This window comes from Oreochromis niloticus, linkage group LG6 (assembly GCF_001858045.2).
Source record: "Oreochromis niloticus isolate F11D_XX linkage group LG6, O_niloticus_UMD_NMBU, whole genome shotgun sequence".
Taxonomy (NCBI): Eukaryota; Metazoa; Chordata; class Actinopteri; order Cichliformes; family Cichlidae; genus Oreochromis; species Oreochromis niloticus.
Window position 1 is genome coordinate 16,369,058 of NC_031971.2, and position 25,554 is coordinate 16,394,611.

The 25,554-nt window shown below is 45.4% G+C and overlaps 1 protein-coding gene and 1 long non-coding RNA gene across 4 annotated transcripts in view; one reads left to right on the top strand and one right to left on the bottom strand.

Annotated features, from left to right (window-relative positions):
* Positions 1–9,093, top strand: part of znf827 (zinc finger protein 827) — a 74,585-nt gene extending 65,492 nt beyond the window's left edge. For 2 of the 3 annotated variants that reach the window (XM_025907992.1, XM_025907991.1), the window contains exons 12-14: positions 122–331; positions 1,328–1,505; positions 4,762–9,093. In XM_025907992.1, the coding sequence (XP_025763777.1) occupies positions 122–331; positions 1,328–1,505; positions 4,762–5,815 (1,442 nt within the window). In that variant the 3' untranslated portion in view covers positions 5,816–9,093. Of the gene's footprint in view, positions 1–121; positions 332–1,327; positions 1,506–4,317; positions 4,369–4,761 lie in introns of all 3 variants that reach the window. The other variant, XM_019360052.2, reaches the window with a different exon arrangement.
* A 9,251-nt stretch (positions 9,094–18,344) lies between these two features.
* On the bottom strand, positions 18,345–25,522 carry LOC112847062 (uncharacterized). Its single transcript, XR_003220379.1, has 3 exons — positions 25,444–25,522; positions 25,110–25,232; positions 18,345–18,527 (listed from the first exon to the last, which is right to left on the bottom strand). It is a non-coding gene; the product is annotated as an uncharacterized LOC112847062 (long non-coding RNA).
* Between the last annotated feature and the right edge of the window lie 32 nt (positions 25,523–25,554).

Consider the following 25,554-nt stretch of genomic DNA (forward strand, 5'->3'; position numbering starts at 1 on the left):
TGCTCACAGATTGTGTAGATTTTTATTTTCTCTTCACTGCCCCTGCAGTTTCTCTCCCCTGCTTTTTAGATCCTACCAACAAACGTTTCTTTCTCTCTGTGCTCCGCCCTCTGGCGTCCAGGTCTGAACTCGAGAAGTCCCCTCAGCGAGACCAAGAGCACCTCATCCTCCCTCTCGGCCCTCAGCGACTCGCTCAACAGCTCCGAGGGCGGAGACCTCACCCACGGTAACGAAGAACTCAAGAGCCTGTTAGCCCCGCCCTCCTCCGCCGGCAGCCAGTCCAGCTCCGGAAGCCACTCGGGATCGGGAACCGAGGACAAGTCTGACAAAGGCAAGGGACTGTGGGAACTGTTGCACCCAAATACACTTTCAAAGTGCCTGAAATCTCCATAAACTGAATTATTCATTTCTAAATGAGCAAGAATCAGAGTTTAGGTGTTCTTAAAAAGTTGTTTAAAGTGACCAAACAAGCAAAACGGACATATTTTTGAAACCTCACTGGGGGGGAAGTTGGTCAAACTGATCAACAACTCTCTTGGCTAAAAAGTTTGAGGATACTCCTCTAATCTAGAAAGTGAGTATTAAAGAGAGCCCGTCTGCACCATAATTACCCTTGTCTTTTGAAGGTCTATTAAGACTAAATGCTTTGGTCAGGAAGGTGCTCGCTGGGCGACGGGCTCAAGAAGACGAGACAACGCCGCCAAACCGATTCTGTCCTTCAAAAACACACTCATTAATTCAGTACCAAGCACAGCCAATGAGTACATACTAACTTGATTCACTTAATTGTATTCATATGTGGCCTCATCCAGGATGCTGTGAATTATTGTTTTTTTCTTCCTTTTAATTGGATGCTCTGCAGATTTTATCCATGAAGGTTAGTTTACTCTAAATGAGAGTCTGTGTACAAAAACCATGTCCTGTGTTCTGAAGTCGGTCTGTACTGTAGAACAGAAAGAGGTTTTTGTTACAGAGCGGTAAGGGGTGATGTAAGGGGTCATTTTGTTGCGAGAACTGCAGGGTCGTGTGTTTTTTAAAGAGCTCGAGCCCTTTTTTGGACTCAGTCAGGATATTACAGCCCCTGCTGCATCTACTTGGACCGTCCACTATCACAATCTGTCTCTCGTGAGCCCCTTTACTTAAACGGAAGTGCAGAGGAATTTTACTCCTGCAGCCTAAGAGGGCATTATTAAACCCGACCTCTCCCTGTATCTGAACTCTCTCTCTCCCCTCTGAGATTTTGTCCAAATGCAGATCAGCTTTCTACGAAAAAACAAACCCAGTCTTAATACTCACCTTTCTCCTCCTCCTCTTGCTCTCTCTCCAGGTTTCGAGTGCGTCTTCTGCAATTTTGTGTGCAAGACACGCAGCATGTACGAGCGCCACCTCCAGATCCACCTCATCACACGAATGTTTGAGTGCGACGTTTGCCACAAGTTCCTCAAGACGCCCGAGCAGCTGCTGGAGCACAAGAAGTGCCACACCGTCCCCTCCGGAGGGCTCAAGTAAGGAAAGCAAGTACAGACAGAGGTTCCTAACTCGCCCGTCCTTCCCCTCCCTTCCCCTCTCAATTCACTACACACAAAAATCACATACTGTATATACACACTCATTAGAGTACCTTGTGGGGTGTGCTTGTAATAGAACATTTCGTGGTAATGAAACCTAAAGCTTGCAGCTGGAAACAAAATGTAAATGAAAGCCATTGTCGCACACGTAACAGCGACTTATTATAAATGCACTGGTTTTAAAAAATGCACAAGCATATATAAGCATTATTCATTTAAATAAGAGCTGATTGTAAGCGACACGTTTTTTTTTTATTTGAAGATTATTTGGGCCGCATGCCTTTAATCGCTTAACCTCCCTTTTAATGGTTATTATCTGCGGCCAGCAAATGAAATGATACTTGATTCAGTTTTGCTCGACAGCCTGTCTTGGCAAGTCCAACTTATTAGACAGCGGTCTGTGGGTCTGCAGTGGCTGTTGTGAACAGAAGGGAGAGTGGAAAGGAGATGGAAACGGGCTTCCCCTCAGGGTCTGTTGTTCCTCTGCCCACCACTAACAGGCATGCCAAGGAAAAAATATCTTAGGAAACCTGCATTCCACAAAACTACTTCCCTCCCTCCTCAAAATAACAGACACATGGTGCACTCTGCTGTTGATTATATAAAATTTGTTGGCACACCCCTAAAAGATAATCAAGCGCGTTACAGGCACCCCATAATCACAAATGTCTAAATCACTCACAGTCTGTTCAGTCTAAATGCATGCAGTGGAAAGAATTGAACAGCCTTTAAATACCAGTGTAAACAAACACACATGCACACTGCATATGGTTCTCTTATTTTTAATGTATTCTGATAAAGCAGCCTTGTTTTTATTATGCTACAGTCACACTAGAGGAAAACGGCAGTCAGAGACCGCGGTGTGACCAAAAGTATTGCGACTGTGCGCAATCAACTTGAAGTTGTTAAATTTTTAGAGACCGCAACAGCTTGTGGTCAGTTTTGCATTCAAAGCAACTTTGGCACATCAAGATAGAGATAAAACGGCAATAGGCTGTAGTCGGTCGGCTATCCGTTTCAATCTAGCAATCAGTCAGCTAAATTGCAAATCTATTGTCATCTGCACAGAATTTCATGTTAACTACTTGCATTCAGAGTCCAGCGAGAACCTCAGAAATTCCTCCACAAATAGTGACGTAGTTACCGCAGGACAAATAGTTGACTACAAAGTGACATAGGCGCTCTGCAACTTCTGTGGCTTTTATAGGAACATAATGGAATGCAGCCAGTCTGCAACCAGTTGTGCTCATGGTTGCAGACTGACTCTGACTGATTGTAAGATGTTGGCAGTCTGTGTTGATAAACTAATCAGCAGCTATTTGTAAACTTTCACCAATCTGTCTGTGAGTCGCTGCACTCAAACCACGAGTGTTTTCAAACCAGTTGCATCCCACCAGGAGACCTGTGCGGTCAAAAGTGATCACAGAGAGGCTGAGAGTGCTGCGCACTCGACCGCTGAATGTGGAAAAAATTCAGCGCAAACACCGACCAACCACCAACTTTTCCTCTAGTGCGACTGAGCCATTAGCACCGACTGTGTGTACAGCTCTCGTCTCCTCACGCTTCCCTCTCCATCACCATACTCCAGTCCCACAGGAGCCTTTGTTGTACTGTGACACGTTTTTGTGACATTTCAGGCCTGTCAAGCTAACATAAAACTCATCTGCTGACCTCAGCACCCCCCCACAAACACACACACACTGATAATGTAGCAATGTACTTAAACACACCTTTAGCTTCGGCCATGTTAACGCCACTCTGGATACACGATTCAAGCTTCTGTATGTGTCTTAAAAAGTAAATGCAGATGTTTTGTGAAGATTCATTTCAAGCAACATGAGCCATGTTTTGTTTTTGTTCTCGAGTCTCTCACACAACTCCAGTCCCGTGCATGTGCAGAACCATCGAATATCATTATGAATACCGCCTCATCTTGTCACGAAAGACCTGTGTTGTACATTTTTTTGTTTTTTGTAGTTTTTTTTCTGTTCAGCCATCAGTGAAGTTCTCAACATTGCTATAAATGTGTGGAAATGGTAGCATTTCACTGAATGAAAACAGGAAGCTGCTTAACAGAGTTGCACTGACTTCTGTCTGATCTGAAAATACGAATGCAAAAATGACACAAGAAGCCCCTTCATAGCTCGAAGGCCTGCACACGGCGTCTTTTAGTCATTACCTCGACACGTTGCTGCTAGCTATAGTGCGAGCGATTAAATGTAAAGGACTTCTTGTTTAATGATCTAACTGTCTGGTGTACGTTTCTGAAGCCAGATTAATTTTTTAAGCCGGTATAGAAATAATACAGACCTGGATAGAGGATATTTTAAACGAGAAGAACGGAGCTCTTTTGATGTCTGTGTATTCAATCCGCTCCAGCTCGACTCGTATACCTTACTGTTAACATCTGCATATGTGACCTTCTGCCAGACGCACGCAGCCTCTTACTTTCTTTAAGCCACTTTTATATTTACTAATAAAAGCAGGCAGAATTAAGCCAACTAGAAAAAAGTTAAAGAACCTTCGGGGAAAATTGCTTTTCGATTGCCTGCATTTTCTTACCCCCCTCTGAGCCCAGATCAATACTTTTTTTTTTCCACCCCTCCCTTCCCCCTCCCATCCTGTGTGCGCACACACACATGTATGCACTCGAGCAATGTAAAGTGTTTCTGTATATGCAGGAGTGTGTAGAGAGGGAGAGAGGGCCTTGACCATTTCGAGGTTTTTCTGAGGTAATTCTGTTCTGCAGGGTTTGTGAAGCGCTTTGGGGCCCAGAGCAGATGAAAGGTGCTATTTAAATGTAAGTGCCACTCCATTCCTTCATTTCCCTTCATGTCCTACTGCTCCAATCTTTTTCTCCTGCCTGTCATCTCCCCTACCCCACACTCCCTCACCTTCCTCCTTTCCCTCCCCTCCCCTCTCACACATGCATACCTGGTCACTTCAATTCTTTCACCATTAAACTTCCACACATACCACCACGAGCACACAGAACTGTACATTGCACACAATTTTCCTTTATCTGTCCTCCTCCTCTTCATCATTCTCGTGTTATTAAATTTCAAGGTGTCTTACATGGCTGTGGACGTACATGTTTCTTTCAGCTGTCTTTTGCTTTTGTGTGTTGTGTCCTCCCTCCCTGCCCCCCTTCCCTTCCTCCCTCCCTCCCTCCGTCCTTCCTTCCATTAACCAGGTGCCCTTTTTGCATCTACTCCACCAATCGTCCAGCGGCCATGGAGTGCCACCTTAAGACGCACTGTAAGATGGAGTACCGCTGCCGCATCTGCCAGGGACTGTGGCCCGACCAGGCCTCGCTGGAGGCCCACATGCGCAGGCACCGCCTGGGCAACCACTACAAGTGTGAGCAGTGTGGCTACTTGTCCAAGACGGCCAATAAGCTCATCGAGCACGTGCGCGTGCACACGGGCGAGCGGCCCTTCCACTGCGACCGCTGCTCTTATAGCTGCAAGCGCAAGGACAACCTCAACCTGCACAAGAAGCTGAAGCACGCGCCGCGCCAGACTTTCGGCTGCCAAGAGTGCCCTTTCACTACCACACACCCCTTCGTCTTCAGCCGCCACCTCAAGAAACACCAGAGCGGGGGAACGGGGGGGATGGACGGAGCCTTAGGGGGAGGAGGAGGCGGAGGAGAAGAAGAGGAGGAAGACGAGGAGGCAGTAGGGGAGGAGCTGCCGATGGAGGAGACATCACCGGGTGGCTCGTCGTTGCAGAAGAGCCAGGAGAACTTCCTGTTTGGCGGCGGCGGTAGCAGCAGCGGAGGCAGCGGGAGCAACAGCCCTCTCATGAGCCTCACGGCATCTCAGGCGCTTCAGTCCGTCGCGCTGTCGCTCACGCTGGGCAAGTCCCAGCAGCTGGACCCCGCCGGCCCCCGTCACGGTTTGGTTAACGCCAACGGCGTTGGCGGCGCCGCCCCAAGAAACCCCAGCGGAGCGAGCGTTGCCGGCAACGGCGGCAGCCCCTCCCTCTTCCTCCCTTCCTCCCGCCACATGTTGGAGCAGTACAGGAACTGCGACCGGGCCCACCTCATCCCCCTCACCACCCTGTTCACCCACAACAGCCGCTTCACATTCCACTCCCAGCTCCACTCCAGATGGCGGCCGGCCACGTCTCCTCTCCTCTTCTCCTCCAACTTGGCGTCCCCCTCCCGCTCTTCCCCCTCGCCCTCCTCCCACAAACACTCCTTCCTGGCCTACCTGGGACTGATGGAGAGGGCCAAGACTGTCTGACCTCACCCGCCTCTCCTCCTCCACCCCCGCTTCCGCCTCCTTCCCCTTCCCGCTCTTTCCCCTCACTCCTCGGACGGTGGTGTGAATGACACTTGACCACTGCGGCGGGAGCAACCCTTTTTTCCAATCAGACCAGCAGAATAAGCTGGACCAGAGAAAAAAAAGAAAAAAATAACATTTATAAGAGAAAAAGGCTGTACATGCTAAAATGCATTTATATAAAAAAAGCTGCTTTTCTTATCAGTTCTATCAATTGAATTATTACTACTTCAGCATCAATTACTACTCTCTTTACCTGTTTTTTTTTGTTTGTTTGTTTTTTGTTTTTTTAATATTTTGTTTTTGTTTGTTGTTTTTTTTGTCCTTTTTTTAAGCATCTGAATGACCTGGACCCAGCTGCATTACCTGACGGAACTAACATCTCTCACTTTTATAGCTAATTTTTCGTTAGTCGTTTCAAGGAGACAAAAAGACGAAAAACAAAACTCGCAAGTGCTACAATTTTAGTGCATTTTTGTCTATCGCTATTATGCATCGGAATAGCATGCCTGTTTCTGTGTTTCAAACTAGCTTTGACGTCATTAGAAAGCGAAATTCGAGATATCCTGAAGTGTTAGCGGTGCAATTGTGGACAGAACCAATGAAACGGAATGTTTTTCAAAAGCAACGCCTCAAACCACGCACTTACTTATTTATCAATCTTGTACATAGTTTTATAGCCCTCCCTCTTCCCATCTTTTGTTTTTGTTTTTTTTTACTTTTATTATTATTATTTTTTAAATTTCCGTTGTTTTCTTTTTGTTGTATAATGGTGAAACGGTATTGTGCGTAGCTGCTGGCTGATATCGATCCCATCTCAGAGTTAGTAGTTATTTCTAAGCTCAGAAAAAAATATATATAAGCTGTGATGATGTAAATATGGAAAATCCGACCTGTCATCAATCAATCTAAATATGAAATATTACAGGAAAAAAAAGTTACAAACATCCGTTCGTCTCTCCTGAGACGGGATCGATGTCAGAGCAGCGTCACATGCAGAACTATGTATCACGCACCTATACTTAGAAGAGATATATGAGATAACTGTTTTGTGGAGGTGACCCGCTCACGGGTTTAGCGAGCTAGCCCGCAGCAGGCGTCACCGCAGGCCGATTCAATGGTGCTTTTTGGAGCTTTTGTAATTTTTTTGTGTACAAAAAAAAAAGGAAGAAAAAAAACTGTTCCAAAATGACTTGAATGAATGTATTTTTGTTTATGTACATGGAGAAAAAAAAAAGAAGCGATACAGAAGTGTGAACAGTCAAGACGTCTTCAGTGCTGGTAAAGGCGGGGAAAGTTAGTGTTGGTGGCCTTTCTGTGTCCACGTTTATTTTTATTTTCATTTTTTTGTCCTTTATTTTCTTTATTTTATTTTTAACTGAGCCTTTTACATCATAATAAATCTTTTCTACTAACATCCATAGAGAACCCGTGATGAGGCAAATCTCCTGTAGGTGCCACGATGAAGCCAAGCCGGGCCCCTGTTAGGCCGGCAGACACGGTACTGCTTTTAGTCCCCCCACCTCCTTCCCCCGTGTCAACCTTTTGAGTTTTAATTGCACTTACTTTAGTTACACTTCAAGCCAAAAGCACTTAAACCTTTTATTTTACACCCCTCTCCCCCCCTGTCTTTTTTTTAAAGTGCAAACTTAGATCCACCAAGTTAGCATAATGTGAAGTAGGCAGTAGTTGCTGGAAATGACTCAATCAACACCCCTTAGTTTCACATTTAGACGTTTCTGGCAGTGCAAAAGGGTCTGCCTCTGTGAAATCAGAGAAAGCAAATGAATACAAATTGCATGAATTAGACAGTAGAGGTCAAGCTCCCCCTGGGAACTAAAGGTCCCAGGCTAAATTGTGATAGCCAATTTTGCACAGTGCTGCACTTTTTGATTATGAGACTATGTATTTATCCGCGAGAATGCTCGAAAACAAGTCTTTTTTTGTTTGTTTTTTTTGCAAAGTGGAGCGGCACAAAAAAAGAGCTTTACCTGTCATTGATCGCGTTTGTGTTTCCTAAGTGGTCTTTAAGCCAAAATCCCTTATTTGTAAAGGGATTGTTTTCCTTTATTATTTCCATGTGTCTGTTTTTACTTGTGCATTTTCTTTTTTAAAAAAATGAAATATTGTTGCATGTTTATTTTGGGGTTTTTTACTTCACTTATGTAAGGTAAAAACAAAAAAAAGAAGAACGCATCGATTGGACAGAGAACGTAAATCGTCAAGACCAAATTGAAACTCGTGGCAGGACGTGATGTTAGGATGGAATCCGTCACGTCCTGCTCTGGAGTGATGCCTCGATTGTCTCCCCCCTCCTTCTTCTTCTTTTTTAAATTCCTGTTTGTTCCTTTTTGTTCTGTCGATGTCTGGCATGCTGTCTCTGGAGTAAAGGGAGCATCTCTCCAGCACACACACAGACACACACACACACACTTTCCTTGTACTATCTATGTTATCTTTTATACTCTAGTGCCACTTGGTGGAAGGAAACCACCTGAGACTTCTGAGAATGAGTCAAACTAATTGTCAGGGTCCAATAGAGGAAAAAAAACAGAGATAAATAATAAAAGAAAAAGAATGTGTCTCCTCTTGACACCTTTTTAAAATGTCTGCCTTTTTAATACAGCGTAATCATGAATGGCTGCACTTCTTTACGTCCTCCCCCCTCCCTGTCTCCCCCCTTTAGTTTGAGTGTAATGTTTAAAAAGGCAACAGGGCTCTCTCCTTTTGAAACCCAGTACTCTTAAGCACTTATTCTCTTTATTTTGCCCAACTGTAAGCAGCACAGTGACCTTTTTTTTTCTTTTTTTAATGCTTGACTACCTTTTTGAGCACTTCAGAGTATGCATGACATTGTCCTCTAGTTCTTTAGCACTTAATTGTGTTTCAAACTAACTCCCCCTCGGTTGCATTTAGTTAGCATCACACTGCACTGTCTGCAATCAGTTAGCTTTAAGTTTGGCTGTATTTTATGATTAGAAAAGGCTCAACTATCTTAACTTTTGGCACTCGGTAAAGATTGGTATGTGCTGTACAAAGCTTTTTTTTTATTACTCCATTGTTAAGGCTGTACAGGGTTGTGATGATAACTGGTAAATAGATCATTTGTACTTCTTTTTTTTTCTTTTTTTTTTTTTTTGGGTTTTGTATTTGTTTTTCTTTGTTTGGCATTATTTTATGTTCAACTTGCCAGATCTAAATGTAACAGGATTTGAAAGTAAAGCTTACATCAGATATTATGTCGGCTGTCTTGTCTTTTTCTCGCGACATTGTCGGATTTCGACGCTCGCTTAACCACACAAAACATCTTCACAGATGTAGGTTTTGGGGGCTTTTTTTCCCAATCAGAAACGATGACTAAGACTTTTGGCTTATTTCCCCAAGGTTGTCGCTACAGTCGACCAATGTTGCGTGTTTGATTTGGTGACACTAGATGTCCTCCCATTTGTGTGGGCTTGGTACCCAGGACTACAGTTGGATTAACTTGTGACCCAACGTTTTTTAATACGCCACTTTGCATTTAATCATTAGTTATTATTCATCTCTGGCTCTCTTCCACAGTGTCTCTTTCCGTTTCGTCTCCCCGATGGCTCTTCTTCCTGTTAAAAGGGAGTTTTCCCTTCCCACTGTCGCCAAGTGCTTGTAGCGGGGTCATCTCTGTTATTATAAGCTCTTACCTTACAATATAAAACACCTTGAGGTGACTTGTTGTGATTTGGCACTACATAAATAAAATTGACTTAAATGTGTCTCCAAAAAAAAATCAAACAAGGGGAACCTTTTGCTTGTGAAGCAGATGTGTTAAACACTACAGTTCAGAGCCATGCCAACAAAGTAGTTTAATTATAAACTGGTTTCAAAATTGTCTAGAAACTGGGGGGAAAAAAATTTTATTACAAAGACATTAATACAGGCAGATATAATCCATCTATTTTTTTCCAGTTACCCTATTTAAATTTGCAGGTGGGCTGGAGCCTGTCCAAGCTGTCATGGGCCGAGCATACACCCTGGACAGGTTGCCAATTTATCACAGTGGTAACCAAAAGAAATGAGAGAGCCCGTTCACTCACACATGCATACCTACAGAGCATCCAGAAAGCACTCAGAGCGCTTCACTTGTTCCACAATTTGTCATGTTACAGCCTTATTCCAGAATGGATTAAATTCATTTTACACCTCATCGTTTTCCACACAATAACCCATCATGACAAAATAAAAAGCCTTTGCTTGCAATTCTTGCAAATGTATTAATACAAAACAAAAATGGAACACGTGCATAAATATTCACAGCCTTTGCTCAACGCTTTGTTGAAGTGCCTTTGGCATCAATTACAACCTCAGGTCTTTTTGAGTATGATGCTACAAGCTTGGCAGAACCTCTCAAGCTCCATCAGGTTGGATGGGGACCACTAGTGCACAGCTATTTTCAGATATCTCCAGAGATGTTCAAGTCTGGGCTCTGGCAGGCCACTCAAGGACGTTCACATAGTGGTCCCAAAGCCACTCCTTTGTTATCCTGGCGGTGCACTCAGCATAGTTATCCACTTGGAAGAGGAACCTTCGCGCCAGTCCAAGGTCCAGCGCACTCTGAAGCAAGTTATCATCCCTGTACATTGCTGCATTCATCGTTCCCTCAACCCCTCAGTTTCTGCTGCTGAATAACATCTCAGCATGATGCTGCTACCACCATACTTCACTGTAGGGATGGTATTGGTCAGGTGATGAGTGGTGCCTGGTTTTCTACAGACATGACACTAGGCAAAGATGTCAGTCTTTGTTTCGTCACACCAGAGGATCTAGTTTCTCGTGGTCCAAGTCCTTCAGGTGCCTTTTGGCAAACTCCAGGTAGGCTGTTATGTGCCTTTTAGGTGTCGTTCTTGATATCCTCCCTGAATATGCCCCAATAAGGTACCCCGATCGGGCAGCCAGCTCTTTCTGTACCCTTCCCTAGATCTGTCCTGTCTCTAAGGTCTACAGACCGTTCCTTGGACTTCATGGCTTGCTTTGTGCTCTGACATGCACTGTAGACTATGGGACCTTTTTATAGCCAGGTGAATCTGAATTGAGTGTCATGGCAAAGGCTGTGAACCTTTTCCACTTTGTCATCACAGGGTTTTGGTCTGGAAAAAAGATTGGGGTGTAAAATGAATTGAATCCATCTTGGAATAAGGCTGTAAGCTGACATCCGCAGTACTTGGTGGCTGTATTGTGTAGCCAAAATAACTAATGTGCATGTATTCAGACTCTGGGAGGAAGCTGAGGTACTTGGACACACAAGGAGTATAGAGCAGCTCCAGTCAGCAAGTGGATTCAAATCCAGGACGACCTTGCTGTGAGGAGAGCCGAATAACCACTGTGCCATCCCATTTAAACCATCTATTTAATTTGGTAGTGCATAAAAATAACACACACTTTGTTTCAGCATGTGATATGGGTTTGTGTGTGTGTGAGTGTGTGTGTGTGTGTGTGTGTTACATTTCAAATTTCACAGCAACAGTATTTCTAAAAGGGGAAAAAGATTGGGAGAAGATTACCACAGCACTGCATTACTTCATCTTTTGGCTCATTTGGGAAGAGAGTGATTGCTGTAGTTCTGAAAATGAAATGTTTTTCCCTTTTTAGCTTAATTTTTATTTATTTAAGAACAAAACCAAATGATAAAATTCAAACCAACACCAAACTGCTCCTTAAAGCTGCAACAGGCCTAGTTCTTCAAAAAGTTTTCTTCAGGGAGAAAAAAAAATCCATCAAAGATATTTAATAAAACGAATCCTTTGTCCTTTCAAAAGAAACTGTGGTTTTGAACTAAATTATTCTGAATGGCTCTCTCGTGACCTCTGTGTAACATTTGGTTTTCCCATTCTTGTCCGATTTAGGATTTCAGCCTCTCACCAGTTTGGCGTCTCATTTGTGGTATTTTGGTGTTATGTGAGTGGGTAGTTGGGTTTTATACAGGTGACCGGTGTGGACCGGACACCTGTCAGCCTACACTGTGGAGCAATCCCGCTGTAATATGTACTTAATGTGATTTGGCATCATCTTGCTGAAATAAGCAACGCCTTCCCCGAAAAAGACGTCATCCGGATGCCAGCGTATGTTGCCAGATGTTACCAGATGTTGCCCATGTCAGTAATTCTCTGAACCATCACTGATGCTGACGTGTGAACTCTGTTCCCGACCAGCTGGTCTCTCTCCTGTTAGAGCCAGAGGACACACGGCCCACGGTTTCCAGAGAGACTTGAGGCTCGGAGAAGTGGAGGATCTGGATCTAGTCTGCTTTTTATTTTATGTCTTTGCATGTCAGCGTTTTAGATTGCATTTGTGGATGCAGGGACACACTGTGTTCACTGATAATGGCTTTCTGAAGTGTTCTCAAGCTCACAACAGATACATTTCTGTTTTCAATGCAGCGCCCCCCCCCCGGGCCTGAAGATCTTGGCTATTCAGCACTGCTTTCTATTCTTGTCCCTTTTTTCTTCCAGTTTTCTGAATCATTAAATGACATTATGTACCACAGATGATGAGATCCACAAATTCTTTTCAAATTTTAGGCTGAAAAGTACTTTTTTCGTGTGGTGAACCCCTGCCTGTTTTTATTTGTGAATTACTCGGCCTCTCAGGGATGCTCTTTTGTTGTCCCAACTTTTTTTTAAAGATGTTATCGAATTCAAAGTGAGAACACATTTTTCAGTGGATGAAATTTCTCCATTTCAACATTTGCTGTTATCTTTGACCATTTTCATTTAAATAGAGGTGTCACATGACTTCCATTCTGCATTGATTTTCATTTTATACAGCAGAAGGTAGTAAGTGAAGTGGACTTGAGATGAGTTTGCTGAATTAAAACATGACAAAGGCAGAATAATTAATAACGGTGCTCACGGTAGAGGTCATTTCAATACAATCATGTTCAAGAAACTAGTTTGAGATGATGTGAGCTGTGTGACATGGTGTGTTGTCCTGCTGGAAGCTGCCATCAGAAAATAAGCACACTGTGGTCATAAAAGGATGGAGATGGTCAGCAAAAACATTCAGGAAGGCTGTGCTGTTTAAATGTTGCTCAGTTGGTACTAAGGAGCCTAAAGTGTGCCAAGAAAATGGATTATATTGCCAAAAGTAATCACCCATCTGCCTTCACACACGTGAAATTGAGTGACATCCCATTCCTAATCAATAGGGTTTAATATGATGTCACCTCACCCTTTGCAGCTTTAACAACTTCAAGTCTTCTAGAAGGACGTTCCACAAGGTTTAGGAGTGTGTTTATGGGCATGTTTGACCGTTCTTTCACAATTGCACTAATGTTGGACCTGAAGGCCTGCCTCACAGTCTCAGCTCTTATTCATCCCAAAGATAAGAGGGGTTCAGGTCAGGACTCTGTGCAGACCAGTCAAGTTCTTCCACACCAAACTTGCTCATCCATGACTTTATGGACCTTGCTTTGTGCACTGGTGCACTGTCATGTTGGAACAGGAAGGACTTGTCCCCAAACTGCTCCCACAAAGGTTGGAGCATGAAATTATCCAAAATATCTTGCTGAAGCATGAAGAGCTCCTTTCACTGGAACTAAGGGGCCGAGGCCAGCTCCTGAAAAAAATCCCCACACAATAATCCCCCCTCCACCAAACTTTCACCCATCAGATGCAGTCAGACAAGTACCGTTCTCCTGGAAACCACCAAACCCAGACTGGCCATTGGATTGCCAGACAGAGAAGCGTGATTTATCACTCCACAGAGCATGTCCAGTGGTGGCGTGCTTTACACCTCTGCATTCGACACTTGGATGCAGTTGTTTGCCCATGGAAACCCATTCCATGCACTGTTTCGACCCTACCATCTGAAAATTGCTGTCGAAATTGAGACTCATCAGATCAGGCAACATATTTCCAAGCTTCTGTTGTCCAGTTTTGGTGAGCTTGTGTGAACTGTCGCCTCAGTTTCCTGTTCTTACCTGACAGGAGTGACACCCGGTGTGGTCTTCTACTGCTGTCGCCCATCTGCTTCCTGTTGTACATTCAGAGGTGCTCTTCCGTAAACCTTTGCTGTAATAAATGGTTATTTGAGTTACTTTTCCTTCCCATTAACTCAAAGTAGGCTGATCATTCTTCTGTGACCTCCAGAGAGAACTCCAACTCACTGGTTATTTTCTCTTTCCAACCATACAAATGATTGTGTGGGAAAATCCTAGCTGTTTCTGAAATGCAAGCAACCATGCCCAATTCTCCCAAAGTAATTTAAATCACCTTTCTTCCCCATTCTGATGCTCAGCTCAAACTTCAGCAGGTCATATTGACCATGTCTACATGCCTAAACACGACGAGCTGCTGCCATGTGTTTGGCTGATTAGAAATGTGCAGTAATAACCATGCGTACCTAATGAAGTGTGTGCGTCAGCTTACAAAGAGTGTGATTCTAAATGTGACCAGGCTGTCATCTTAACAGTTTAGGGTCAAAAAGATGAAAATGAGTGACTGAAAAACTAAATACTTAAATTGAAACATTTACATTTGTAACTGAGCAAACACCATCTGCTAATGAAAGCTGTGTTCTGTGCATGATGGCGAACTCCAGAACAGCCGCTAAATGAAGCATGCAGTGAGATTGTTTTTCTCAGCAACAACAAACCAAGCCCTAATTCCTCCATCGCCATCTTGATTATGAACGCAAACGCTGTGGTGGCTATTCAATAATGCTGCAACAAATGTAAATAATAAGATGATAAAATAAGAAGTGAGAAAGATCACAAGTTTGTCTCAGACCCACAGGAGCAGAAATCATGAGCAGCGAGTTAAGGAGAAGCACCGATCATCTTTGAGGGACGTGGCATTCTCGAAATTTATAACAGCGCCATGCCATCATAATAATAAGGAATAGGATCTGTCATGGGGTCTAGCTGCTGTTTTTATTAGACCGATGGGAAGTCTCTGCGCCTCTCCTTTCTGTGTTGTAGTAATGAAAGTTACAGCACGTTCTCTCCCAGCCAAAGGTTGGCCCTGCCTAATGAAAACAGATGAAGCAGAGATAAAGTGTTTGCCGACATTAAGGGACTCATTTATCACCGTTAGCCCCCGAGCTATAGAACACCTTGGTCTGGAGCTCTCCTTTAACAGGCCCTGCCTCACAGCACCCCGGTGGCACACTGCAGCCTTCCAGGCGCATGCACACCTCCATCTTTACCTCTCTTTTCCCCTTCATTCTTTGTGCTTCACACAGATATATATATTTATATATGTTTGTTTGTTTTTTTACTTCTGTGCAAATACACAGGGTTTAGAGAGGTTTTATAAGCCAAAAGAGAGAGTTTTAGTGAAACCTTTATCAAATCGAAAGGATTTGGGAGTCCTTGCGGGACCTTCATAGCCGCTACCCTCCCAATGTTGACCCTTTGTGGGTTCAACAGCCATCCGGAGCCGAATCGCCTCTGCTGAGGGGAGGGAGGGGGTCATGTTCTCATCTTAGCTGCTCATCTTGCCTGTGTATTAATGAATCTTTTTCGGCTGTGTTTAAAGCTGCTTAATTAAGTTCAAAGCAGCGCTCGGGGCACTGTGCGCCTGCTCGGCTGACCTCCCTATGAGTGGAAGTGTTGATTAGGAAGTAAAGAGACATGGAGGCACTGCAGGGGATGGCTATTGATTGAAAGGATAGAGAGAGAGGGGAAAAAACTCATTTGGATTGTGGTGATTGGAATATCAGACTGCTATTTTTTTTATATATATATATATATATATAACTCATCTTCTGAATAACAATAACTCCATCCCCTGCGCTGACAGTTTGGTGAAAATTGCCAAACTTAAGTGAGGAATTTTCTGCGATAAGACCAAACGCCAGAGTTTTCCCTCATCCCAATAATAGCCCTTCACCCCCAGCCCGAGCTGTCTGCACGGTGTCGACCTCTCGACACCACCTCGTGGAAGTTGGCCGCTGTGGATCGATAGCGTGTTAGCTTTTTTGTTTGTAGGTTCAGGGCTGCCTTGGCTTTATTACAGCTGCCGAGAGTCACGGGGGAGTCGTGCGCGGCTTTGTGAGAAAGGAGCTCCCTCTTGTTTGCCAAAAGTGTAATCCCGCCGTGACCCGCCGCGACCCTGCCCTGAGAGGAAAGCTGCTTAGACAGAAGTGCGTGTCTGTGGGAGCTCCCAGCTGCCTGGCCTCTCTCTCCATCTCCATCTCTCTGTTTTTTCCTCAATACATCCGCCTCACTCTCTGTTTCCCCCCCCCTCTCCTTGCTTTATAGCACCGTCTCTCCTTTTTACCCCTCACACTCATCTCATATATCCTCACCGTTTATTTCATCTCGCAGCAAACTTCATGCATTCCTCACTCCACATCAATACTTCTGAGACTCCCTCCTCCTCCTCCTCACACTCCCCCATCCTTCCACTGTCGAGCTTGTGAAGGAGGCGAGGCTTTGCTAAGTGCAGACAGATCTCAGATTTTTTTCTTTCCAAAGGAGAAAATAAACACACACACAAAGTCTTAGACAGACTTCAGTACAGTGGGGGTGGTGGTGGTGGGGGTCTGCAGAGCAGGACCAGTGGTGCAGGAGGGGAAAAGAGAGAAAAAGGAAAGGGAAAATGACCTCTGGAATCGATTTGGCATGGGTTGAAGCCAAGGCTAAAACTGTGCGCGGTGAGGCTCCGCCGAGGCTGCTTGTTGATTTGTAAATCTATTCATCTCTGACAAAAAATTAGGCACAGAAATGAAGTGGTAAAATGTGAAGCTCCATGTTTATTCGAGCACTTAACGCCTGCAGAAGTTGTGCAAGTTTGGTTGCCAGCTGCTGGAAGAGCGACTGATTTTATGCAGACGAGCCAGTCGATGATGTCACATGTTCCAAAAAAAAAAAAAGGAAAGAAAAAAGAAGAAAGAGGGGCAGTCAGCACCTGATGCACGCTTCAGATCATCTTTGCGGGATCGCCTGGAGGGTCACTTCACTGGGACGCTCTTGATTTGGACACGCATGGTGGGGACGTGGATTTATAATGCAGGTTTTGGTGCCCGGCCCAGGGGGCATAGCATCACTGCCTGGCTGCTCCCCCTGCTGCGCCCGCTCCCCCGTCCTCCAGGGTGAGACATCACTCGGCGGGGGTCAGCAGCAATCTGATTCAGGAAGCACTGCAGGGGAGGAGGGGGGTGGCGGGTGGGTTGGAGGAAAACTGGGGAACGGAGGTAGGTGTGGGCGAGTGGGGGGGGGATTACCCAGAAGTCTTTGGGCTTGGCATATCCAGACTTAGGGCAGCCTGAATCAGCAGGAGGGGGACAGATCATAACCCCCTGCTGGCTGCTGCCTCAAATATAAAGCTAATGCTTGGCCACTCCAACTGGATGACAAACACATTATAGAAGGGAGGATGAGGGAGGAGGTGGTGGAGGAGGAGGAGGGTGGTGGTGGTAATGGGCAGAGGGAGAGCAGCTCTACTTAAGTATGATCGTGTGTTTGAAATAGATAGGAAACAAGCCAGGCTCTGCTGTTACCATGGCATTCTATGACAGTCACCAGCCATAGGTTACTTAGTTTCTATGGGTAACAGTCCGTGCTGCACTTCACATCCACCGTGACACTGAACCTACAGATATCGCCCACCGAATCTCAGCAGCTCACAAGAAAGAAAGAAAGCCTCCCCTGCATCATTCAGAACATCCACACGCACCCCGGTTGTTTTTGGTTTTTTCCCTCTCTTTACCGTGATGATTTCAATGATTTTGGGGGTGGGGTAGGGGGGTGGGGGTGGTCTGCTGAGATCTGAAGTGAGGAGAGAGCTTAACAGAATAGTCCAAGGTCGAGCCCAAACTAATCAGGCTCCTCATTTCCCTGGATGGAGTAATGAAGTAGAACGCTGACCCCTGGCTGACCCTGGGAATCTGTAGCAGCAAACTGGCCTGGAGACCAATTAGGCAAAAGTAAACGGAAATATTAAAGCACGGCATTCATTTTTTAATAAATATAATCCCAGTCTCTCACACACACACACACACAGACACAAAAGCAGCTTCAAAGCTCAAAGAAGGGCTTGATGTCTTACAGACTGTCAGGGAAACTTAAATCTTGCAGGGTAAGAAGCTTCTTTTTCTTTTTCCCCCTCTGAAGACCAGGGTTGATTACAACCTGGTTAGCTCTCCTAATTATCTCCTGCACTTGAGCTTTTTTAATGATTTCCATGATTCAATTACCCCTAACTGAATTCCTGTCTTCAATCAATTAAAGCCAAAGCTGCGCGCTCATCCATCTTCCAATCAGGACACCGGGAATCCCTCCATCCATTCTCATTTGAGGAGAGAGAGCGGGTCAGACAATTAACAGAGTTTGCATCCATCCATGTCTCTTTCCCCCCACCTCTCTCCTACTTCTAACCACAGCTTTCAGTCGGTTTAAGTGTGGTTCAACTTAAACTATAAATAACTAACTATTAATAGGCACCGGCACGGAGGCTCCTGCCAACAAACAAACGCTGCTCTTGTGAACGTGTTCTGCTGCAAAACCCTGAAGAAATACACCATCGCCTTTCATCCGAGAACCTCTTCGTCCCGCTCCACTCTGCTGGCTGTTGTGTTGCCTAATGTGAAGGTGAGTTGAGCGACAGCGGCCTCCTTCGCCTCTCAGGAACGTTCCTGACCGCACAAAGACGCACTTTTGTGCACCAGCCCACACTTTTTGGCACCATCTGCTGGAACCCTGAGAAACATGGAGAAGAAATCATACTTATTTGTAACAATAACAATAAAAAAGCAGGTGTGGAGGTGGGGGGAGAGTTTCTTCCTGTTCCTTTTTTTGTTTTGTTTTTTGACATCTTAATTGCATAGCTGCTACTTTTTGTCAGAAAACTAAATGTATGTTTGATTGATGAATGCTTGCAGCTGAATTAGACGTAGAAGTAGAAGAAGAAGAGTCTAAGGAGCTTGGAAAGAAAAGCGTCTGGACTTCTTTGAGTTGCTTGAAAACTCAAAGAAGTCCAGACGCTTTTTTTTCCAAGCTCCTTAGACTACGATGACCTGGTTGACTGAGAACCTTCACAGACATAGAAGAAGAAGAAGCACAGAAATGGTTGCCAAGGTGCCCAGATAGTCATTTAACCCTCATTGGTTGAGAGGGAAGCCAAGGGCAGCGGCAGCCTTTTCACATGCTGCTCTTTCCATCCCCATTATCTCCTCTGTCTCATCCCCGCGACCGCCGGTATGGTTTCCTTAAAAGGCTTTTGCATTCTTTTAAAATGAAAATACCAAACGGTGCTCTGTCTGAGCAGACGCGCGGGATGGTGCTGCAGATTAGGTTTGATGTTTTATCGTCATGGCGGCTTGCTCTTCAGGAAAAAAGAAAAATCATTTAACAGCAGTGCCAACTGCAGAGAGCAGAGCATTGGGGAGTGTTTTGGTCACGTTTAACATCGGGGAAGATCAAACACAAACGGAGGCCTACTAGACTGCAGCGGCCTTGTGTAGGAATCCCACCATGATGAAGTCTGCGGCAGAACCACGGCCCCAAACTTTGGTCTGATCGTCCCCATCATGATCATGTTACTGGGAGGCTTCGGATGTCTTCATTCAGAGGGCAGCCTCGGGTACATCTTTCCTCAGAGTCTTAGCTTCTTCTTTTTTTTTTGTCCTTTTGGATGGCAGCGAGCGCGCATTCCCTGGCACAATTTTCAATAGCGCTCCCCCGGGGTAGCAGGGGAATGGCTATCTCCACAATTACACTGACAGCTCTTTTCTAAAGTGCACTTGATTTATTTGATTTAGCTAAGATTAATGGTCCTCCCACCAAGCAGGCCTGGCTGAGATGCGCAGCACAACACAGACTTCACTGCTGCAGATGCGCAGGTGTATGCCAGCACTGATGTACCGGAGATTTGTATATTTATACACATATGCACGAAAAGTCATAAATCCATGACCACTCTGATCCAGTCGATCTGGTTTTTGTTTGAACTACGTTGCATTTGAAAATGATAACAGTAGAAATCCACTAAAGAGTCCAGAACTGCCAAAATAAATCTAATTATTTAAAGAATTGTTATTTTAATTCATATATAATCATATTTACCTTTCTAGTTTTAAAAATATTGCAAAGAAATAACAAAGCAATTAATGTTGGAGTGATATGCTTTTATGTATTCAAAAGCATATGACTGCAACATATAAATATGTAATATATTGTAAAATATACTCCTTTATAAAAAATATTTTGCAATCAATGGGAAGCTGAGTCTTGAAAATCAGAGAAGCTGTCTGACAAAGTGAAGTAGGCTTAAAGATCTCAAACAGCAAAACATGGAGCCACGATTGAAAGAAAGAGATGTGAAGCAAAGTCAGTGACATTTATCAGAGTCTGGAAAGAGTTACAAAGTCATTTCTAAGGCTTTAGGACTGCAGTGAACCACAGTGAGAGCCATCATCCACAAATGGAGAAAACTTGGAGCAGTGGTGAACCTTCCCAGGAGTGACCCGCCTACCAAAATTACTCCAAGAACGCACTGATGATTCATCCAGGAGGTCACAGAGGAATCCAGAACAACATCTGAAGAACCGCAGGCCTCACATGTCTCAGTTAAGGTCAGAGTTCATGATTTAACAATAAGAGAGAGTCTGGACAAAAACGGCCTCCAAGAGAGTTCAAGGAGAAAACCACTGCTGACCAAACAAAGGCTCGTCTCACATTTACCTAAAGACTTTGGGGAAAATATTCTGTGGACTGATGAGACAAAGGTTTAACTTTTAGGAAGCTTTAAGTCCTGTTACATCTGCATAAAACTAACACAGTATTTCATAAAAAGAACATTATAGCAACAGTCAAACACGGTGGTGTTAGTGTGATGGTCTGGGGCTGTTTTGCTGGTGTAACTGATTGAACCGTGAATTCTGCTCTACCAGAAAATCCTAAAGGATGATGTCCGGCCATTGGTTCATGCCCTGAAGCTGGAGTCAGTTATTACACCTCCTTCAGCCAAGGGTGGCACCACCAGTTCTTGGATTTTGAGGGCAATTACTTTTCTACTTAGGGCACAGTATTTTTGGATAGCTTTCTTTCTCTTAATAATTGAAATCATTATTTAAACTGCATTTTCCATTTTCTTAGCTGATCTTTATCTGAACATTAAAATGTTCTTGATAATCTGAAACGTGTGACAATCAAGGGGACAAATACCTTTTTTCTCCAGCATACTGTGTATTTTAAAACTGTAAGCGCTGCTATTGTAGCTGATGTTGGCTGTATCCATAAATTTTTAAGAAACTGCTGCTCGTCTGTAAACCTGCCGGAGACTCCGTGGGCTAAAATACTGTGAATGAATGTGTCGGCAGTATGAGCCGTGCTGGCCTCTGAAACACCTGTCACACATTCAGGTGAGATGTTTTTCAGTAAGCTGTTTCTTTGTGTTTTTAACTAGATTTCATTGCTGTACTGGCACGCCAGCGCTGTGACAGAAGTGATTTCATTTTTGTGTGTTTTTGTTTGGATTTTTTTTTTTTTAATTTATGGTTTGATCTTATTTTCTGACTCAGAATTTCAAAAACAGACACGTGTTCCAGAGACACCTCCCCCACCACCGTGTGCCAGGAAAAGCTTTGTGTGGCTAGCTGGCTGACAGTTGCCAGGCCAGTGGTCCGGTACAGTCCAGTGCTCCTGGCACTGACGCCTGCCCATCTGCCTGAGTTGACATGTTCGCTCCCACACCACTTGTCCAGGAGGACAAAATGTGCTACGGTGTCCTGGCAAAGCTCCCTGAAATGTCAACCTGGCGTGACAAACCCATACCGTCCCCTTGGCCCTCGTAGGCCTGGTAGTGTTGGTGGGGCGCTGCCCTGGATCAAGCAGGGAGCCAGAAACATGCCAAGGTAACAACAACTGCTGATCGACTGCCGGGGCGCTACCATCTTGTCCAGTGTGGATCGAGTTTGTTCGGGATGGCTGTTCTCATTACGGGGCTTGAACCTTGTAAAACTTGGCGTTTCCTCGGCTGAAAGAGCGCAGCTGGAAGGAAAGGAGGCAAACCATTCCTTTAAAAACCGTTATGAATAAAACCCATTTGTAACTTGGCGTCTCCTTTTTTTTTTTTTACAAGCCAAAAGACAAAGGATGGAGAGGAATAACACGCAGAACATGTTCTCCGTTGTTCAAGCAGATGGTCTTGGAGGTGCTGTGAGGGCCTGATGTTGGCTGACTCTGTCCCGCAGCCCCCTCAGGGCAGCAACTGTGAGTGGTCATTAACACGGGGAGCAGTCCATGCCAGGAGAGAGGGGAGGCTAGAAGTAGTTAACAACCACTATCCAGTTAAATCCTCTTCCTCCGTGCTAAACATGAGCAACTGCAGCCTTCCTACTGGCTGCCAAGGCTGTAAAAGCAGCACATCATGTAAGACCTTTAGAAAAAAAAAGACATTGTTTGGAAAGCACAAAGGAACAGAGCGGGAAAAGGTGTATTTCTACGGCACTGTGCCTCATCGCTCACTTGTGCTGAATCTAAGGTTACAGCCGGGGCTGTCTGGCAGTTATCCATACACAGTGAATCATGGCGTTCAGTGTGTGCGTGCGTGTGCGTGCGTGTGCGCGCTGAAGCTGTGGACAGGTATGACAGGGCTGACCTCCACGTGTTACCAGAGAGAGTGTGTGGCCCAGTGTTACCTGTCATAACATGGGCTGCCTCGAGCCCCGGAACACCAGCCTGACCAGGCCACTGGGCAGCCAGAAATAATAGAGACTGGCAAGAGGGCAATGAGGGGTCACACAGACGGGGGGGAGGAGGTGGTGGTGGTGGGTGGAGGGGAAGGACAGGGACATATGACAGGAGGACTTGCAGAAGCATGAAGGCAGGAGAGCGAGAGAGAAGGATGGAGTGAAGAAGAATTTACTCCAGCGAGGAGGATTGGTAAGGATAATGATGCAGCGGGGGGGGCAAGCGGGTCAATCAACTAGCAGAGAGGAGGACAAAAGAGAGGAAGGCGAGGGGAGCGGCTACTGTTCTCGCTCCACACCGCCTCTGTGGAGAGTTAAAAAAATCACATGTGAAGGCGGTGAGGGGTGACAGTCGCCCTCTCCCACCCCCACCCACCCAAACAAGGAAAATAAGCCTCGCATCGCTTCTCATTTGTTTTGGAAGCCAGTTTATCTTCGCGAGTATGATATTCTCGAGGTGCAGCCACTCGCCTGCAGAGATGGAACAGCTGAATTCACTTAGGCAGGCTTTGGCCAGCAATTAAAGTGCCGGATTAAGAGTGATTGCATTTTGTGTCCTGAGGAGGCGCTGCCTGCCATCTTGAGAGGTCTCATTAACATGGCTGCCGTAGGCTGTGCCGAGCACTGCCACAGGCAGTTAAAAAATAATGGAGACATTATCAACCTTAATGTCTTGTACCTGGAGTGGAGAAGATTTTATAATCACTATTGTGATGGGCCACAGGCTGCCAGTTGTGCAAAAGGGAAAGGTTGGATGAAGATAACCCTTTTTTCTGACCAGACCCCTGTGTGGGTTTTTTGATCAGCCACTACACATGGGGAGCCTGAGCAGCTGGATTTCATTAATTGAGTGCTGGCAGCGTTCTGCTCTGGCGGCAGGGGTGAGTCACACTGGTGGGATTGGTCTCTCTCTCCCTGATATCATCTTCCAACCATAACTACAAATAATTATTCACTCAAATCCATTACCGGAGGTCAATCAAGTTCCCCAATCAGTTCTAAAGTCCAATTACTGGCGCCAAGGCTCTATTCGCGCCTTCCTGCAGATGAAGGCCTTAGCCCACAGGCTGCCCAGTAAATTACACATAGCAAACAGAGGAGCGTGCGCGTGTGGGAGAGCGAGCCTCCTCAGGTGCGTAATAAAGCAGAGGTACACAGTGGTCTCTCCCTGGGGCATTCTGACCGTGCCAGCCGGCAGACTTCACCAGGTTAAATAGAATTAGCCCGTGCAATGAGATGCACTTTGAATACCAAACCACCACGTCTCATCACTCCACAGGCTGGAGAGCACGCAAGCACGCCCAGTGCAGCCCAGCATTAACATCCATCTCAGCAGTTGATATAATAAGACGTGTCGCCATGAGGGTCTTCTTATGAAGAGGCTGCACAGTGACCCACCGGAGCAGCATAATGAGTGGGGTGCTACATCTGCAAGCAAAGGGGGGGAGGGATGGGGCTCCTCGCATCGTTTTTGTGGCTGTCTCGAAAGTCGAGTCCCGAGCCTGGAGGAAATGCTTCTCTCTCTCACACACACACAGACACACACACACTCATCTGTCACTACAGAGGGACAGCAGTGCAGCCAGGCGAGTCAGAGCGGCCGGGTTGGCAACGAGGCAGTCAGCTCGAGTGTGTGCGACAGGGGATGGATGGATGGCTCGTATGTATGTACAAGATGTGTAAGCGGTGAGCCGGACGGATGTTCATGTGTGTAAGAAGGGGAAGAAAAAACAAAAACAACAAAAAAATAAAACGAGAGAGAGAATGGAGAGGGGGAGGAGGAGGAAGGTGGGCGAGTGTGATGTTATGTGCTCGTGTGTGAGGAGGAGAGCAAACATAGAAGAGATGGCTGAGGCTTTGTGGATCAGCAGCCCATGACCGGCTGTCACACTACACAGACACACACACACACACACACATCTCCAAAAATGTGGCTGGTAGCAGGGCTGACATTTCCCTCTGTCAGGCTTCCCTCACGCTCTGATCTGACCAGAAAACTACTACGCTGATGCATCCTACAAGAGGAGAAACATGTGTGGCTCTCTGTGCTACAGTACGCCCGCTCTGTTTACTGACATGTGTTGTAGCCTCATTTTTCAGCATTCGGGCTCTGAGGTTTTTCTTGGAGGGGGTTAAGCTGAGTTTTTAGGCAACAATCACAACAGTCTTTAGTTTGGTCTTTAACCAAGGAAGGCATTTTGACTTCAGACTGCTGACACAATGAAACGCTGTGAATGTAAGCCCTCCTCTATTAAACATGAAAAAACAACCAGAAAAAGAAAACCTCATCAAAGAGCCTGTCTCTGTCCTCTGCTTACATTCAAGAGATCCGGCAAAATGCTAAACACATGTGTTTGGGCTAAGATGGCTGAACATGATCCGGCAGCATTTGAGTTAATCTTCCTTAGTGAAACCGCATGGTGTTGTTTACACTGGAGACAACTGTGTGTATATGCATGGATGTGTGTGTGTGTGCGCGTGGAGAGAGTCCAGAGCTGCAGAACTCACTGTTCCCTTTTGCAAAGCCAGAGCAGTTACAGTGTGTATGTGTTTGTGTCAGCATGATGGAGGAGATGGGTGTTACTCAGACCTAATGAATCCATCTGCATTCAAGGGGCATTCTTCCTCTCACACGCAGGCGGGAGCAAACGAGCAGCGACCTGGGAGCCCGTCCAGCGGTTGGTGGGGGCTCTCGCAGTATTTCCAAAGCAGACTAGAAAGTACAAGCACAGATTAGCACTGAATTCACCCTTTTTTTTTTTCTTCCTTTGAGGAGGTTGAGAAAGCTGTACAGTCACACACTCAGCCCTCCTGCTCTGTACTGTACCAAGCTTGGCTCCTTTCTGCTTTTCAGTGAGGATTGAGAGCGAGAGGGAAAAAAAAAGCAGAGGAGGGTTGTGTACAGAGAGCTGGGACTACAGTACCTCGAGCTCGACCTCGAGGAGAGTGGCAGCTGTTGATGTCTTCACCTCTGAGTGACCCGGCACCCTAGGCAACCTCGATGAAGAATGGATGGAGGGCAGGAGGCGGGGGCG